The 18367-nt window shown below is 39.4% G+C and overlaps 1 protein-coding gene across 1 annotated transcript in view; it reads right to left on the bottom strand.

Annotated features, from left to right (window-relative positions):
- Positions 1–18367, bottom strand: part of SPATS2 (spermatogenesis associated serine rich 2) — a 143958-nt gene that overhangs the window by 55691 nt on the left and 69900 nt on the right. Inside the window, exon 2 of the mRNA XM_080811051.1 lies at positions 14433–14700. Within this exon, the coding sequence (XP_080667177.1) occupies positions 14433–14457 (25 nt within the window). The 5' untranslated portion in view covers positions 14458–14700. The remainder of the gene's footprint in view (positions 1–14432; positions 14701–18367) is intronic.

Below are 18367 nucleotides of genomic sequence, written 5' to 3'. Positions count from 1 at the left end.
CTAAGTCTTTCACCTCCTCTTCTGTGTTTCCTAATCTTTTGAATTTCCATGCATGACTTAGGTCCTTCTAACATAATGCAGTTCAGATTCTTCTCAGATACAATCAGTTTTCATTTGCTTTTTTTTTTTTTTTAAAGATTTTATTTATTTGACAGAGACCACAAGTAGGCAGAGAGGCAGGCAGAGAGAGGAGAAAGCAGGCTCTCCACAGAGCAGAGAGCCCAATGCAGGGCTCCATCCCAGGACCCTGGGATCATGACCTGAGCTGAAGGCAGAGGCTTTAACCCACTGAGCCACCAAGGTGCCCCTAAAAATTTTATTTTTTTATTTGAGAGAGAGCGAGAGAGCACAAGTAGGGGGAGCGGCAGGCAGAGGGAGAGGGAGAAACAGACTCCCTGCTGAGCAGGGAGACCAATGTGAGAGTCCATTGCAGGACCCCAGGATCACAACCTGAGCCAAAGGCAGACACTTAACCGACTGAGCCACCTAGGCACCGCTGTTTTTAAAACCATACGCTGTGGGGTGCCTGGGTAGCTCAGTCAGTTAAGCGGCTGCCTTCGGCTCAGGTCATGATCACAGGGTCCTGGGATTGAGCCCCACACTGGGCTCCCTGTTCAGCAGAGAGTCTGCTTCTCCCTCTCCCTCCGTCTGACGCTCTGCCTACTTGTGCTCTCTGTCAAATAAATAAATAAAATCTTTAAAAAAAAATAAAACCATACATTGAGTTCATAGTTTCAATTACTGTATTTTTCAGGTCTAAAATATGCATTACAAAATAGTTTGCCTGTTATCTGTTGAATTTCCCCAAGTTGTCTTTATTTCCTTGAATCTCTTAAGAATAGTTATTTTAGGGGCGCCTGGGTGGCTCAGTGGGTTGGGGCCTCTGCCTTCGGCTCGGGTCATGATTCCGGGGTCCTGGGATCGAGTCCCGCGTCGGGCTCTCTGCTCGGCGGGGAGCCTGCTTCCTCCTCTCTCTCTGCCTGCCTCTCTGCCTGCTTGTGATCTCTGTCAAATAAATAAATAAAATCTTTAAAATAAAAAAAAGAATAGTTATTTTATTTTTGTATTTTTATTTTTTGAAGAATAGTTATTTTAAATCTGATAACTCTGATATTTAGATCTCCTGTATATTTGTTCTATTGTATAACACTTCTTGTTCCATATTCTTTTTTTTTTTTTAAGATTTTATTTATTTATTTTACACAGAGAGAGATCACAAGCAGGCAGAGAGGCAGGCAGAGAGAGAGGGGGAAGCAGGCTCCCTGCTGTGCAGAGAGCCCGATGCGGGGCTTGATCCCAGAGCCCCGGGATCATGACCTGAGCCGAAGGCAGAGGCCACCCAGGCGCCCCTCTTGTTTCATATTCTTACTGTTTCATCCCCTCATGTTTCTGATTATTTTTTTATTGTGTACTAAACGACCCACTTAAAAAACTGATAATGAAAGTAATCTATGAGGATTTTCAGAGAGGATCTGTTTACTTGTACCAGGGTATCTCTGTTACCTCAAACCAATTTCAGGTATTGAAATAATTTGAAACTAAGTTGCAATTCCTACAAAGGTGAGTCTATTTCCACTCATCTTTACTACTAGGACTCAGTCGCTTGGGGTCCTATGCTAGAGTAAGGGGGTGGTCACTAGTACGCCCTCACACCCCAGAAGGCCCTGAACATCAATCACTGTTCTCTTGGCTCCAGGAATTTGTCACCATTCAGCTTTTCAACTGCTCTATCCTATTTGTTTCACCCAAGTAATTGCCTTGTCTATGTTATTCTCCCTTCAAAATGTTTATTTTCCCTATCTTTGGTCTAATGGATTCTTGCAAGCACCAAACAAACCCTTCTGGACTAATTTTGGAAAATACATGTTTGAAAAATGTGTTTTTTGTTTTTGTTTTTGTAGTAAGCTCATAAATGAGCACTGTAAGAAACAACTTAAATTGCTTCTAAGAATAACCTATTTTTTTAGTTGCCCAGGATAGAAAGATAAGCCACATTTACTTACTTGTTTCCCATCTTTATATTAGATATTTTAGATATATTAGATATTTTACTCCTAAAAGAATAGAAAAAAGAGAGAAATGTGGCCAATTACTCCCAGTTACCTTTTGTAGAACAGTCAGCTAGAGCCTAAAATAAAATGTTCTCGTCACTGAATTTCTAAAAAGAGATGACATTAAAAAAGTATATTAAGAGTGAGTAAAAGACTTTCAACAAAAAGGATGTGGCTGAGAACAATGAACCTTTTAGGCCCAAAGACTCGCTTTGGTTCTGTATTAGTTTCCCATGGCTGTTATAACAAATGAATTCAAACTTCGTGGCTCAAACAATAGAAATGTTTTCTGTCATAGTTCTAAAGCTTAGAAGGCCAAAACCAGTTTCACTGGGCTGAAATCAAGGTAAAGGCAAGGCCACACACCCTCTGAAAGCTCTAGAGGAGAATGTGTTCCTTGCCTTTTCCAATTGCTGGCAGGTGTCAGCATTCCTTGGCTTGCCCTATCACCCCAGTCTCTGCCCTCATAGTTGTAATGCCCTCTCTTCTATCTGAAATCTCCTTTGGCCTCCCCCTTATAAGGATACGTGTGACTGCCATTTAGGACTCACCTGGATTATCCAGGATAAGCTCCCCATCTGAAGACTGTGACAGATGTAGCTACACCTGCGGTGAACATATAGCATTATATATAGTTTTCTAATCACTATGTTGTACACCTGAAACTAATGTAACAATGTGTGTCAACTATACTTCAATTTAAAAAATTAATTAAAAAACAACTGAGGGGCGCCTGGGTGGCTCAGTGGGTTAAAGCCTCTGCCTTCGCCTCAGGTCATGATCCCAGGGTTTTGGGATCGAGCCCCACATCGGGCTCTCTGCTCAGCGGGAGCCTGCTTCCTCCTTTCGCTCTGCCTGCCTCTCTGCCTACTTGTGATCTCTGTCTGTCAAATAAATAAATAAAATCTTAAAAAAAAAACCACAAATATTTTTAAAACTATAAACTAACATAATTTGTTTCTAGACAATCTACAGTGTAACAAAGTGACAAGCTAGTTGTTGGAAAGACACACAAGAATAAAACCCAGTTATTATTATAACAGACTCAAGAGTCCAATAGGCCAAGAAAAATAGGCATACAGTGCATGTCTGTAGGTATCACAGATGAGGTGGGAGGCACAAAGAATAAAGAGGTCAGTTCTAACAGTTATCAAGGTTCCTTTAAATTTATAAATTCTATGACTTTATAAAAACAGTTTGTAGGAGCGGTTGGGTGGCTCAGTGGGTTAAAGCCTCTGCCTTTGGCTCAGGTCATGATCTCAGGGTCCTGGGATGGAGCCCCTCACCAGGCTCTCTGCTCACCAGGGAGCCTGCTTCCTCTCCCCCCTCCCCCACCTGCCTCTCTGCCTACTTGTGATCTCTTTCTCTGTCAAATAAATAAATAAAATCTTAAAAAATTTTTTTAAATAGGGGCGCCTGGGTGGCTCAGTCGGTTATGTGGCTGCCTTTGGCTCAGACATGATCCCAGGGTCCTGGGATCAAGCCCCACGTCGGGCTCTCTGCTCAGCAGGGAGCCTGCTTCCTTCCCTTCCTCTCCCTCTCTCTGCCTGCCTCTCTGCTTACTTGTGTTCTCTATCAAATAAATAAATATATTTTTTAAAAATTTAAAAATAAAAACAGGTTGTAGCTCTTTAAAAGAAGTCCTCATATCCATTAGGATAGCTATTTAAAAAGCAAGCAAATACAAAACAGCAAGTGTTGGAGAAGATGTAGACAAACTAGAACCCCGTGTACTGCTGGTGGTAATACAAAATGGTACACCTGCTACCGAAAACAAAATGGCAGTTCCTCACGAAATCAAACAGAATCACCATTAATCCAGAAATTCCACTTCTGGCTGTAAACCCAAAAGAAGTGAGAGCAGGGATTTCAAAAGCTATCGGTACACCCATGTTCACAGCTGTATTATTTACAATAGTCAGAGAGTGAAAACAGCCCAAGTGCCCAACCACAGATAAATAAACAAAATGTGGTAATATATACAATGGAATATTATTCAGCTTTAAAAAGGAAGGAAATTCTGACACATGCTACAGCACGGATTAACTCTGAACACATTATCCTTAGTGCAATAAGCCAGTCATAAAAGGACAAATACTGTATGATTCCACTTGTATGAGTTATCAAGAGTAGTCAAATTCACAGAAACAGAAAACAGGAAGTAGGATGGTAGTTCCCAGGGATTAGGATAAGGGAGAGTGGGGAGTTACTGTATAGAGGTTTTCAGTTTTGTGAAATGAGAAAAAAAGTTGGGGAGGCCAGAGGAAAGGAAGAGAGAAACATTTAGGCAGAACTACATAAGCAAGAAGCAGTGAAGCAATGAAGCTGTAGCACAGTACTGAGATAGAGAAACTGTTCATGCATGATCAACTATGAAATTTAAGTCAGCTGTTTTAATGTTTCAGAGGTTTAAATATCAAATGTGAAAGTATTTTGTAGCTGAATAGTTTCACAAGTGGGAAAAGAGGAAGAGAAAGAAGTAAGGCACAAAATGAAGTCAACAAAATAAGTACAATACTTGTGAACTTGCTCTTATCATTGTAACTTGATAAATATGGTTAGACGCTGACAGGCAAACACAGTTTTTATGTCTAGAAAAATATTAGCTAACCTGACTGTTGAAAAGAGTCTTTAAGTACCATCTCCAGAGATAGTGATTAAAAAAAAAAGATTTTTTTTTTTAATTTCCACAATGATTCTGAGATATAGTCAAGTTTGAGAGAAGGAGATTACCTGACCAAAATCAGGGCTCCTAAAATTTTAAAAATTACAATCATTTGTAATTTTCATCCTTCTCTAGTCTCTAAAGACTGTGTAGGGAGAAAATTAGATCATTACTAATCTGTGAGAATCAGAACTAAACCTATTCCAAACCTTGGATTACCCCCAGAGTTGGTTTTCTTTTATTTAGTGCTGAATTCAGACATCAGTCAGGAAAAGGTAAAAAGTTATATGTAATTATGCCACTATAAATTCATATCATGAAACTAACAGCTTCCCAAATATCTGCTATGGGTTCGTTCAAAAGTTCTCTTATTTGATTTTCAACATTTGGGTGCCCAACAAACAATTCAAGTAATACAAGGATAAGGCCCACAAGAGATTTTTGGCAGAAGCATTTCTTATGGAATTAACTAGTAAGCCACATGAACCAGTAGGCTACTTAATGTCTAAAGATCTGTCTCCTGTTGCCACTATTTAATTCATAGCTATTCAAACCACCAGGTATAAAGAACTAGTTGTTGATCCTACTGTTTTAATTTCTAATCTTTGAGGACCAGTGCTTTTATAAAATAATAAAACTAAGCTTAAGGGTGGTGGGAAGAGGTTGAACAAGTCCTCTCCTTAAAACACAAATATTAAACTGAATAAAATTGTGAAAAACAGCTGTTTCAGGGCTCTGGAAATCAATCAAAGGCCACAAAAAATTATTGAGAAACTGCTAGAGCCTTAAGTAAGAACAATGCAGTCTCTACCCTTCTTGCCTAGGACTGCTCCCACTCATATCTCCAGCTCTGTGGAGGACAATAGCTTTACCAGGGTGGGGACTGCCAAAGAAGGCTAACTAGAGGGGATGGAGTTTTGCCCTAAAGTAGGCTAAAGTAGAGAACTCAGAAATCTTTTTTTAAAAAACCTGCTGCTTTGCCAGCCTGAAGCTGGAGTCTTGGTTCAGTGTGGTAAACAAACAGGAAATTTAACAGGGAAATCTTGGAAATGAAAGAACCATAGAAAAGCTAGATTAGTTCTCTACACATCCCTAGCTAAATGAAAAACCATGCCCATGCACAGGGCAACCCAGGAGGCCAGTGGAAATTAAAAGTGAAAACAAAGTTAAGAACTGCCTGAAAGTATAGATTGCTCTAGGCAGTACTGACATTTTAAAAATGTTTATTCTTCCGATCCATGAGCATGGAATGTTCTTCCATCTTTTTGTGTCTTCTTCAATTTCTTTCATGAGGGGCGCCTGGGTGGCTCAGTGGGTTAAAGCCTCTGCCTTTGGCTCAGGTCATGATCCCAGGGTCCTGGGATCGAGCCCCACATCGGGTTCTCCGCTCGGCAGATAGCCTGCTTCCCTCTCTCTGCCTGCCTCTCTGCCTACTTGTGATCTCTGTCAAATAAATAAATAAAATCTTTAAAAAAAAAAAATTCTTTCATGAGTGTTCTGTGGTTCCTCGAGTACAGATTCTTTACCTCTTTGGTTAGGTTTATTCCCAGGTATCTTATGGTTCTTGGTGTTATAGTAACTGGAAGCGATTCTCTAATTTCCCTTTCTGTATTTTCATTGTTAGTGTGTAAGAAAACAACTGATTTCTGTGCATTGATTTTGCATCCTGCCACATTACTGAATTGCTGTGTGAGTTCTAGTAGTTTGGGGGTGGAGTCTTTTGGGGTTTCCATATAAAGTATCATGTCATCTGTGAAGAAAGAGAGTTTGACTTCTTCTTTGACAATTTGAAATGCCATCCTGATCAAAATTCCACTGGTATTTTTCAAAGAGCTGGAACAAACAATCCTAAAATTTGTATGGAACCAGAAGACACCCGAATTGCTAAGGAAATGTTGAAAAAGAAATACAAAACTGGAGGCATCATGTTGACTGATTTCAAGCTTTATTACAAAACTGTGATTACCAAGACAGCATGGTACTGGCACAAAAACAGACACATAGACCAGTGGAACAGAGTAGAGAGCCTAGATAGGGACCTGCAACTCTATGGTCAAATAATCTTCAACAAAGCAGGAAAAAATATACAGTGGAAAATAGACAGTCTCTTCGATAAATGGTGCTGGGAAAACTGGACAGCTATGTGTAGAAGAATGAAACTCGACCATTCTCTTACACCATACACAAAGATAAACTCGAAATGGATAAAAGACCTCAACATGAGGCAGGAATCTATCAAAATCCTGGAGAACATAGACAGTAACCTCTTTGACATCGGCCACAGCAGCTTCTTTCAAGACATGTCTCCAAAGGCAAAGGAAACAAAAGCAAAAATGAACTTTTGGGACTTCATCAAGATCAAAAGCTTCTGCACACTGGGGCACCTGGGTGGCTCAGTGGGTTAAAGGCTCTACCTTCAGCTCAGGTCATGAACCCAGGGTCCTGGGATCAAGCCCCATGTCAGGCTCTCTGCTTGGCGGGGAGCCTGCTTCCTCCTCTCTCTGCCTGCCTCTGCGTGCTTGTGATTTCTGTCTGTCAAATAAATAAATAAAATCTTTAAAAAAAAAAAAAAAGGCTTCTGCACAGCAAAGGAAACAGTCAAGAAAACAAAGAGGCAACCCACGGAATGGGAGAAGATATTCGCAAATGACAGTACAGACAAAAGGCTGATATCCAGGATCTATAAAGAACTCCTCAAACTCAACACACACAAAACAGATATCATGTCAAAAATTGGGTGGAAGACATGAACAGACACTTCTCCAAAGAAGACATACAAATGGCTAACGGACACATGAGAAAATGTTCATCATCATTAGCTATCAGGAAGATTCAAATCAAAACCACATTGAGAAATCACCTTAACACCAGTTAGAATGGCCAAAATTAACAAGACAGTAAACAACAAGTGTGGGAGAGGATGTGGAGAAAGGAGAACCCTCATACACTGTTGGTGGGAATGCCAGTCGGTGCAGTCACTTTGGAAAACAGTGTGGAGATTCCTTAAGAAATTAAAAATAGAGCTACCCTATGACCCTGCAATTGCACTACTGGGTATTTACCCCAAAGATAAAGGAACATCTGTACCCCAATGTTCATAGCAGCAATGGCCACAGTCGCCAAACATAGAAAGAGCCAAGATGCCCTTCAACAGATGAATGGATAAAGAAGATATGGTCCACACATACAATGGAGTATTATCCCTCCATCAGAAAGGATGAATACCCAACTTTTATATCAACATGGACAGGACTAGAAGAGATTATGTTGAGTGAAATAAGTCAAGCAGAGAGAGTCCATTATCATATGGTTTCACTTACTTGTGGAGCATAAGGAATAACACAGAGGACATTGGGAGATGGAGAGGAGAAGTGAGTTGGGGGAAATTGGAGGGGGAGACAAACCCTGAGAGAGTGTGGACCCTGAGAAACAAACTGAGGGTTTTGGAGGGGAGGGGGTTGGGGGGTGGATGCATGGTGGTGGGTATTATGGAGGGCACGTATTGCATGGAGCACTGGGTATGGTGCATAAACAATGAATTTTGGAACACTGAAAAAAATTAAATTAAAAAAGAAAGAAAGAAAGAAAAGAACTGCATGAACTTTGAATGTCCTCCTCAACCCACATAGTTCAATCAGCAGAGGATAAAAGCTTATGCATTTGAGATATTTAGCAAAAGCTCAGTCCAAATCATTGGCTGACTAATAAACACTGCAGATACAGGGACAATCCCTAAAAAGCAAAAATAAAAAAATAAGATTAAAATTAAAAAACTGTGCAGATACATTTGTGATGTACATATGAGACAGGTAGAGCAGTAGATGCCTCAGTTTATGTTCAGGCTAATTATTTTTTTTTATTAACACATAATGTATTATTTGCCCCAGGGATACAGGTCTGTGAATCATCAGGCTTACACATTTCACAGCACTCGCCCTAGCACATACCCCTCACAATGTCCATCACCCAACCACCCTATCCCTACCCACCCCAACCCCCAGCAGTTTTGTGAGATTAAGAGTCTCTTATGGTTTGTCTTCCTCCTGATCCCATCTTGTTTGATTTTTTCCTTCCCTATCCCCCACAACCCCCCCCCCCGTCCTGCCTTCTCAAATTCCTCATATCAATTCCTCATATCAGAGAGATCATATGATAATTGTCTTTCTCTGACTGACTTATTTCACTTAGCATAATACCCTCTAGTTCCATCCATGGTTGCAAATGCAAGATTTCATTTCTTTTGATGGCTGATTATTTTTAAAATACCCTCAAGAAAATAAATTAAGAATGAGGAGTTAATATATTACCTTAATTATCCACTTTAAAAAAAAAGCCAAGAAAGAAAGATTCATACATAGGAAAACCACCAATCAATAGAAACTGACTCTGAAAGGGTCCACAAGTTGGTGGACTTAACCAACAAAAACTTCAAAACAGCTAATAAAAATACATTCAAGGAATTAAAGGAAAATACAGTCATACTGACTTGACAAATACACAATCTCAATACAGAAACAGAAACTATAAGATAAAACTAAAAAGAAATTCTAATTGAAAATATAATACCCAGGGGCACCTGGGTGGCTCAGTGGGTTAAAGCCTCTGCCTTCGGCTCAGGTCGTGATCCCAGGGTCCTGGGATCGAGCCCCGCATCAGGCTCTCTGCCCAGCAGAGAGCCTGCTTCCTTTCCTCTCTCTCTGTCTGTCTCTCTGCCTACTTGTGATCTCTGTCAAATAAATAAATAAAATCTTAAAAAAAAAAAAAGAAAAGAAAATATAATACCCAATGAAAAATTCACCAGATAGACTTAATAGCAAATTTGAGATAGCTAAAGAAAAAAAATCAGTGAACTTGAAAAGCAATCAATAGGAATTAGACAACCTAAATAAAGGAAGAACACTATGAAAAAATAGTTTGAAGAAAAAAGAAGAATGGGGTGCCTGGGTGGCTCAGTCATTGGGCGTCTGCCTTCAGCTCAGGTCGCGATCCCAGGGTCCTGGAATGGAGCCCCACATCAGGCTCCCTGCACAGTGGGAAGCCTGCTTCTCCGTCTCCCTCTCCCTCTGCCCCTGCTCCCCCTGCTTGTGTTACCTTTTTCACTGTGTCTCTCTCTGTCAAATAAATAAATAAAATCTTAAAAAAAAAAAAAGAGAGAGAGAGAAAGAAAGAAAGAAAAATGATCTCCAGTCACCTGTGAGATAACATTAACCTTACCAATACACACATCACAGGATTCCTAGCAGGGGAGGAAGAGGGAAAGGAGCAGGAAAAAAAAATTTTATGAAATAATGGCGAACATTTGATGAAATTCCCAAGAAATCCATACCAAATTGCATCAGTCAAACTGCTAAAGATAAAGAGAACAACAAGAAAACAACGGGAAAAAAGGACTCATCACAAACGGAGGAACAATATGACATATTCAGTGGAAAAGTGCTGAATTCTATAGCCAGCAAAACTATCCTTCAAAAATGAAGGCAAAATAAAGACATCCAGATTAAAAAAAGAAAAAGAGTCTGAAAGAATCCATTCCTGTCAGACTTGTGTACAAGAAAAACTAAATTCTTTAGGCTAAAAGGAAATAAAATCAGACACTAACTCAAATCCAGAGGAAGGTATTAAGAGTACTAAAAATGGTAAATATTTGGTAACTATAAAGACTACATATATATTTATCTCTTTTGTCCAAATTTCTTCAAAAAGCATAATATTGTTTAAAACAATGATTATAACAACACATTGTGGTTATATATGGATGTGATATATGTGAAATAATAGTACAAAAGCAGGGGAGAGGAAACAAGGCTATATTGGAACAAAGCTACTATATCTTATGGGTATTTTTTTTTAAAGCTTTATTTTTTTTTAAATTATTTTATTTATTTATTTATTTGACAGACAGAGATCACAAGTAGGCAGAGAGGCAGGCAGAGAGAGAGAGAGAGAGGAGGAAGCAGGCTCCCCACTGAGCAGAGAGTCCGATGTGGGGCTCCATCCCAGGACTCTGAGATCATGACCTGAGCCGAAGGCAGAGGCTTTAAACCACTGAGCCACCCAGGCGCCCCTCTTATGGGTATTCAGTACTAACCGGAAGTAGTTTGTGCCGAGTTAAAGATGCATACTGCAATCCTAGAGCAACCATTAATAAAATAACTATTTAAGAAACAGCTTTAGGGGCGCCTGGGTGGCTCAGAGGGTTAAGCCTCTGCCTTCGGCTCGGGTCATGATCTCAGGGTCCTGGGATCGAACCCCGAATCAGGCTCTCTGCTCAGCGGGGAGCCTGCTTCTCCCTCTCTCTGCCTACTTGTGATTTCTGTCAAATAAATAAATAAAATATTTAAAAAAAAAAAGAAATAGCTTTAAAAGGAAGGGAGGAAGGAAGGAAGGGCAGGCTTTAAAAAAATCAGAGGAATAGGGGCGCCTGGGTGGCTCAATCAGTTAAACATCTGCCTTTGGCTCAGGTCATGATCCCAGAGTTCTGGGATCAAGCCCTGTATCAGGCTCCCTGCTCAGCGGGGAGCCTGCTTCTCCCTCTCCCTCTGCCCTTCCCCCCCGCCTGTGCTTTCTCTCTCTCAAATGAATAAATAAAATCTTTTTAAAAAATCAGAGGAATTAATACACTAAGAAGAATAAAATACAAATGTAAATATATACTAAAAATATATAAAAAAGAAGGCAATAAAGCAGTAGCAGAGGAACAAAAAAATAAGATGTAGAAAACAGCAAATAGCAGGCATATACCCAATACCAAAATTATATACCCAATCATGTTGATAAATACATTAAATGTTGAATGGAAAAATGATAATTCCTGAAAACAGTAAGTATAAGAGTTGGAACTACTAATTAATATCAGAAAAATTAAAACTTCAAAGATATATTCCTAGAGACAAAGAATATTTCATAAGAAAACCAATCTATCAAGATAAAAATTATAAATGTATATACTTAATAAGAGTACCCAAATATGTAAATTAAAAACTGACAAAACAGAAAGGAAAAATACACAATTCAACAATCGCAGCTGAATATTCAATACTTTTCTCTTAGTAAATGACAGAACAATTAAACAGAAAGTTAGGATATAGATGACTTACATCATGATCACCCAGCTTGATCTAACATATACAGAACACTCTCCCAACAACAGATCAATACACATTCTTTTCAAGCATATATGGCACCTTCCAGGATAAATCATACACCAGACAAATACATCACAAGAACAGAAAACTACAGACTGATATCCCTCATGAATGTAAGTTCTAAAAATTTGTACCAAAATATTAGCAAACAGAAACAAGTAACATAAAAAATGACCAAATAGGATTTACTTATTTTATTCATGAGAGACAGAGAAAAGAGAGCGAGAGAGGGGCAGAGGCAGGGGGAGAATAAGGCTCCCCGAAGAGCAAGGAGCCCGATGTGGGACTTGATCCCAGGACCCTGGGATCAGGACCTGAACCAAAGCCAAAGCACTTAACCGCCTGACCCACCCACGTGCCCCCCAAATGGGATTTATCTCAGGAATGCAGGATTATCACCTGAAAATTAATTTTCTATATTAATAAAGGACAAAATCATATGATTATATTAATAGACCAGGGTTTCCTCAGCAGTATTGACCTTTGGATCAGGCAGTTCTTTGCTGTGGAGGGCTGTCTTGTGCACTGTAGATGTTTACAGCACCTGGGGCTAGACCCACTAGACAGCAGTAGCACCTTGCCCCCCCAAGTTGGGACCTCCACAAATGTCTCCAGACACTGGCAAATATCCCCAAAGGGGCAAAATCATCCCTGTTTGAGGAGGACTGAAATAAATGCAGAAAAAACATTTGACAAAAATCCCAACACCCCAGTCATGTAAAAATTCAGCAAAACAGGAATAGAAAGGAACTTCCTCAAACTGATAAAGGGCATCTACTAAAACCCTACAACTAACGTGGTTCTTAACAATGAGAGACTAAATGCTTCTCTCCATGCTTTTATAAGTACTTACTTTTTTTGTTCAACTACATTATACATACAGCTTTATCTCAGTGGTAGTCCTACAACAAACAAACTTTCTTTTGTTTCCAACTACATGTATATCCAGGCTATGTTCAATCAAAATTTGTTAGCACTTAATGCCTATGATACGGTAAAAAATTCAAATTCACTTTATATAAAGTTATTAAATACCAATTACAAAAAGCAAAGAATCCTTCTTACAGCTCTGGCAATACAGACACAAATTAAAGACTCTAGTTTTAACATGGTCGAAGCATTCTGCTGAAGTCAATCTTTTAAGGAAAAATTAAGCCCTAAACTTTTTAGATGAAATTGTTTTATCTTAAAGTCTGGAGTCCTATTTTTACTATAGTATTTCTCATTTCTGGAGGAAAACAGATAATGTTTCAAACGTAACTAGGAAGAAAGCAAACTGAATCACAAGGTTTAAGAAGAAACAAACTTTGGTTATAAAAACTTTTTAGTTGATAATCTCATTCTATAAAACAGTTCTTTAGTAATATAATCACTCCTTAGAACTCAGATTCCCTTTATACATATTTACTATACAATGAGTACAGTAACTACAACTTTCAAAACCACAAGCAGCTCTGGTACGTTATTTTCTTAAAATGAGGTATGTGAGTTACCAAGTCAAAATTAAGTTTAAAAGCATTTCCCTTTGGGACACCTGGGTGGCTCAGCGGATTAAAGCCTCTGCCTTTGGCTCAGGTCATGATCCCAGAGTCCTGAGATCGAGCCCCGCATTGGGCTCTCTGCTCCACGGGAAGCCTGCTTCCTCCTCTCTCTCTGCCTGCCTCTCTGCCTACTTGTGATCTCTGTCTGTCAAATAAATAAAATCTTTAAAAAAAAAAAAAAAGCATTTCCCTTCATACTTAACACATGACACCTGGATCTACACCATGGTTTTGAATTAAAGAACATAAACTTTAAATTGAAAATTAAATTCAGTGAGGGGGGAAAAAAAGCCAGGATAGCTCTGGTCATTCTTTTAACAAATATATTCCAGTTAGGTATAATAGTTCAAGTGCTACTGCTTAATTTGTCCCTTTGCATTTTTGCAGCTATCTAAAAAAGGTGAAAAAGTGATTTTATAATCTTTATTGTCTTTGCCCTTCTTGAAACTATTCTTGGTATTTCTTAATTCCTTGTAGCTTATATTTCACTTTAGACAAGTTAAGTAATAATCCCGGAAGGAAAGCTAAAGAAGGAATTGAAAACTGGAAACGTTTACTCTTGCTTCATTTCCTGTCTCCAATGAAAAAAACATCAACTCACAGGATATAGAATATCCTGCAGTAAGTTATCTCCCACCATGCCCCCAACATATGTTCACACTCCAGAGAGTATATTTCCTGGATGCAGTTGGCTTTCCTGTAAATATATTCCAATTTTGTACGTTTATAAAAGTAGAAAAGCAACTGTTATATGAATTAACTCCCAAACTAGTAACACACAAAACTATAATCTAATATCCACAACCTAGATAATTAAAGAGACAACAGATAAAGTTGTGAATGTTCTATTGTAAATGTTTTAAAATTAATTGCAGTTGAGACAAGGAGATAAATTATACCTATCAGTAGTACCACACTGGGTAAGGGAAAATGTAACTGTTCAAAACACATTAAGAGAACCTTTTAAAAATATATAGATCATTATTTCACAACTATGCTTTTAACAATTTATGCCCACATGTAATCTTACCCTTCTGGTTTTGTTTCCTAGACATTGTGGTTTCTTTGATGTCAAAAACTACAGATGGAAGTATCCTTCTGCCTTGTCTGGGTTCTGACCGTAGTTATCTCTGATTTAAAAGTAGGCAACGGAAGTCTGCAGTTGGAGGTGATAAATACCAAATCGTGGTTATCTGAAATTCTGCTCACTAGCTGTTGATCTCCTTTCCTTCTCTTATATGAACTTCTTGTCAGGAAATATCATTGCAGACATTCATGTCTCTTTCCCCAGGGAGATTCTGGAGGGAAAACACACAAACACATTCACTATTATAGTAAGAGCTATCTGTACAAAATTTCTAACAGATACCCACAGGTTTTACTTTGTGTTTTTTCTAAACAAAACTAGCTCTTAAAACGAAAGTTCTCTAGAAAAAATGTAGTCATAAAAAACAATATTTTGCTCCATAAGAAACTTTAATCTTAGAGAAAGAGATCCAACCAAGAAAACTCTGAACTATGGAGAACAAACTGCCAGTTACCAGAGGGGAGGTGGGTGGGAGATGGATGAAATAAGGGATGGGGATTAAGGAGGGCACTTGTGATCAGTGCCGTGTGTGGTATGAAACTGCTGAGTCACTCTATCATACATCTGAAACCAATGTGACAGTGTATGTTAACTATACTGGAGTTAAAAGAAAAAGAAACTTCATAGGCGCCTGGGTGGCTCAGTGGGTTAAGCCTCTGCCTTTGGCTCAGGTCACGGTCTCGGGGTCCTGGGATCAAGGCCGCATCCGGCTCTCTGCTCAGCGGGGAGCCTGCTTTCCCCCTCTTTCTGCCTGCCTCTCTGCCTACTTGTGATCTCTGTCAAATAAATAAATGAAATGTTAAAAAAAAAAAAAAAAGAAACTTTAATCTTAAAATCAGACCATCTTCTTAGTAGGGAAAGACGTTGTCTTACTCTTATCTTTTGTATCTATCTCAAAAATCTTACTACCGCTTATCACTCCCTAATAAGATCTTTCTTACCACTTGCCCTTCCTGCCCAAATCAAGGGTCTTTTTTCTGCCTCTAGGATTTCCTGTATCTAACCTCGCTTCATGTTTTCCAGCTCAAATACGGTGCAAGAAAACTAGGGGGGGGGGGTGAGTGGGGAGAGCACAAAGGAATTTTATTTTTTTTTTTTTAATTTTTATTTATTCATTTGACAGAGAGAGAGAGATCACAAGTAGGCAGAGAGAGATCACAAGTAGGCAGAGGCAGGCAGAGAGAGGGGGAAGCAGGCTCCCCGCCGAGCAGAGAGCCCGATGTGGGGCTTGATCCCAGGACCCTGGGATCATGACCTGAGCCGAAGGCAGAGGCTTTAACCCACTGAGCCACCCAGGCGCCCCACACAAAGGAATTTTAATAAGAAAAACTGGAAACAGCAAAATTTCAATTAGTCAATAGTGCAGGAAGCAAGCTGTAAAGATACAAATGCCATTTTTTCCCATATATTACTGAACTTTAAAAAATACATGACCAAGATTTCTGGGTAAAGAAAGAATGATCAAAGGACTCATATCTGGACACCTGATAAGAGAAACATTTTACAAGATGCAACCCAAGAAGGAAATGAGAGCAACCTTATGTAAAATACTTTCCAATACGAATGGAGGAGAATGAAGGAATAAGTAGACAGTCCTGGTAAAGTTTAAAAAAAAAATCCACCAAGAATAAGAGCCTCTGTGGATATATAGAATAGACCGGTGGTTATCTGTGGCAAGGAGAGTAGAAAAAATGGGTGAAGGGGGTCAAACAATTCCAATTTCCAGTTATAAATGAGTAAGTCACAGGGATGTCACACACAGCAAGGCAACTAGTTCATACCATATTCCGTATTTGAAAGTAGCTAGGAAAGTGGATCTTGAAAGTTCTCAACACAAGAAAAAAAATTTTGTATAGTGAGAAATTTTAACTGGACTGTGGTGATCATTTTGCAATATATATAAATATTGAGTTATCAGATTTTACATCTAAAACTAATATGTTATCAATCATATTCCAAGAGTAAGATTCTCTACAAACCACTATGGGACTTGAGGAAAGAGTGGCTGAACCTCTGTGGCTTACTATCTTTCGGAGAATTGAGCCAAATTGGGAGAATCAGCCAAAGCCTATGGAATTAGATGGAATTTACCACTAGATAGAGTGGATCTGATAGAAAACAGTTTATGAAATTTTATTTTATTTAAGATTTTATTTATTTATTTGAGAGAGAGAACAAGTGGGTGGAAGGGCAGAAGAAAAGGAAGAAGCCTGCTAAGCCAGGCTCGATCCCAGGACCCTGAGATCATGACCTGAACTGAAGGCAGATGCTTCACCAACAGAGCCACCCAGGTACCCCAACACTTTATATGAGATTTTAGAAGAAAGAACAGAATTTAGATAGCTCTATCACTAAGGATTAAACTCTTCAATGGCAAGCTCCTCTCTACCCTCATGTCCTCAGCTTAAAGAAAAGAGAATGAAGGGCACCTGGGTGGCTCAGTCGGTTAAGCGTTCGACTCTTGACCTCAGCTCAGGCCTTGATCTCAGGGTTGTGAGTTCAAGCCCCGCACTGGGCTGTACGCTGGGCATGGAGCCTCAAAAAAAAAGATAAAAATTGAATGGAGTGGAGGAAAGCCTTCAGAAGAAAAAAAGAGATTGCAATGAGAAAATAATATTAGAGCATTAAAATGATCCAATCTGAGCATAATTAGAATCAATATAAGGAACCCAAAAAATATAGAACTCAATAAAAGGAACAAAAAAAGCATTCACAGATACTACACAGGAAAATTCCCTTGAAATAAGCAATCTGAATCTGTTCACTAGCCCCCCTCCAATCTACCAGAAGGAACTGGACCACTTCTCACTACCTCTCCTGCTACGACCCTCATCTAAGCCACAATCATTTCTCCCTTGCATTGCTATAATCGGGACTATAATGGTCTCTTAACTAGCATCCTGAGTCTTCTATCCTGCCATGTTTCAGCTTCCATTTCACTAAAGCTGCTTTTAAAATCATAAGACGAACTGTCTCAACTCTGCTGCTCAAAGCAGATCTGCTCAGCAGCTCTCCATTTCATTCAGAGTAAAAGCCAGTGGCCTAAAAGGGCTTATCTGACTCTTTACCTGACGTAATTTCCCACTACTCTCCCCCTCAGGTACTCCATTCTAGCCATACTGGCCTCTTCACTGCCCCTTTTATACCCTAGATATACTCTCACCTTCAGGCCCTTAAAATGTTCCCTCTGCCGGGAATGTTCATCTTTATATAGCTACATGAAATAATTCCTCACCTCCTTCATGTCTTTTCTCAAATGCTACTTTCTCTGTGGCTATGAATTTGGGGTAAGAAGAGCAGGACTCTCTAGCATTATTGCCCAAGGCTGTTCCCATCACCCCCAGGTCAGTGGGAAAGGTAGTTCTACAAAAGTAGGGAAAGCCATAAAAACCGGCAGCCTCAGTCACAGAGAGGGCTGACTTCCCTTGAAGCACAGAATGCCATACCCATCATCATGATCAGTAACAACGTGTCTTCTTGGTGGCAAATGAACAAGCAAGACAAGGGACCTGAGGATGCTGTCATAGTTGCAATGGACCAGCAGGGAAATCTGGAAACAGGACTATAAAGGATAAGTGCTCACCATCCATACTATAGACCAGAGAGGACCCACAAGGAGTCTGCAAAAACATGAAGAAAAAACATGAGAGGGCCCAGTGGAAAGTACAAGTTTGAGCAGACTTTTTTTTTTTTTTTTGAGCAGACTTTTAAATAAATATCTGAATTCTGAAGGAGCTCCCCTTCACATACAAAGATCTACTGGCAGAAAGTGGAAACCCTACTAGCTCAATGTGCCTAGGACAATCTTTGAGAAGTGGCTAACTGACCATTAAGCTATACAGATACAGGTGTGATTCCAGGAAGACAGACTTAGAAAT

The sequence above is a fragment of the Martes martes genome, assembly GCF_963455335.1.
Source record: "Martes martes genome assembly, chromosome: 8".
NCBI classification, from domain to species: domain Eukaryota; kingdom Metazoa; phylum Chordata; class Mammalia; order Carnivora; family Mustelidae; genus Martes; species Martes martes.
Note: the sequence above shows the minus strand (reverse complement) of the source record. Positions and strands in the feature narration are given on the sequence as shown.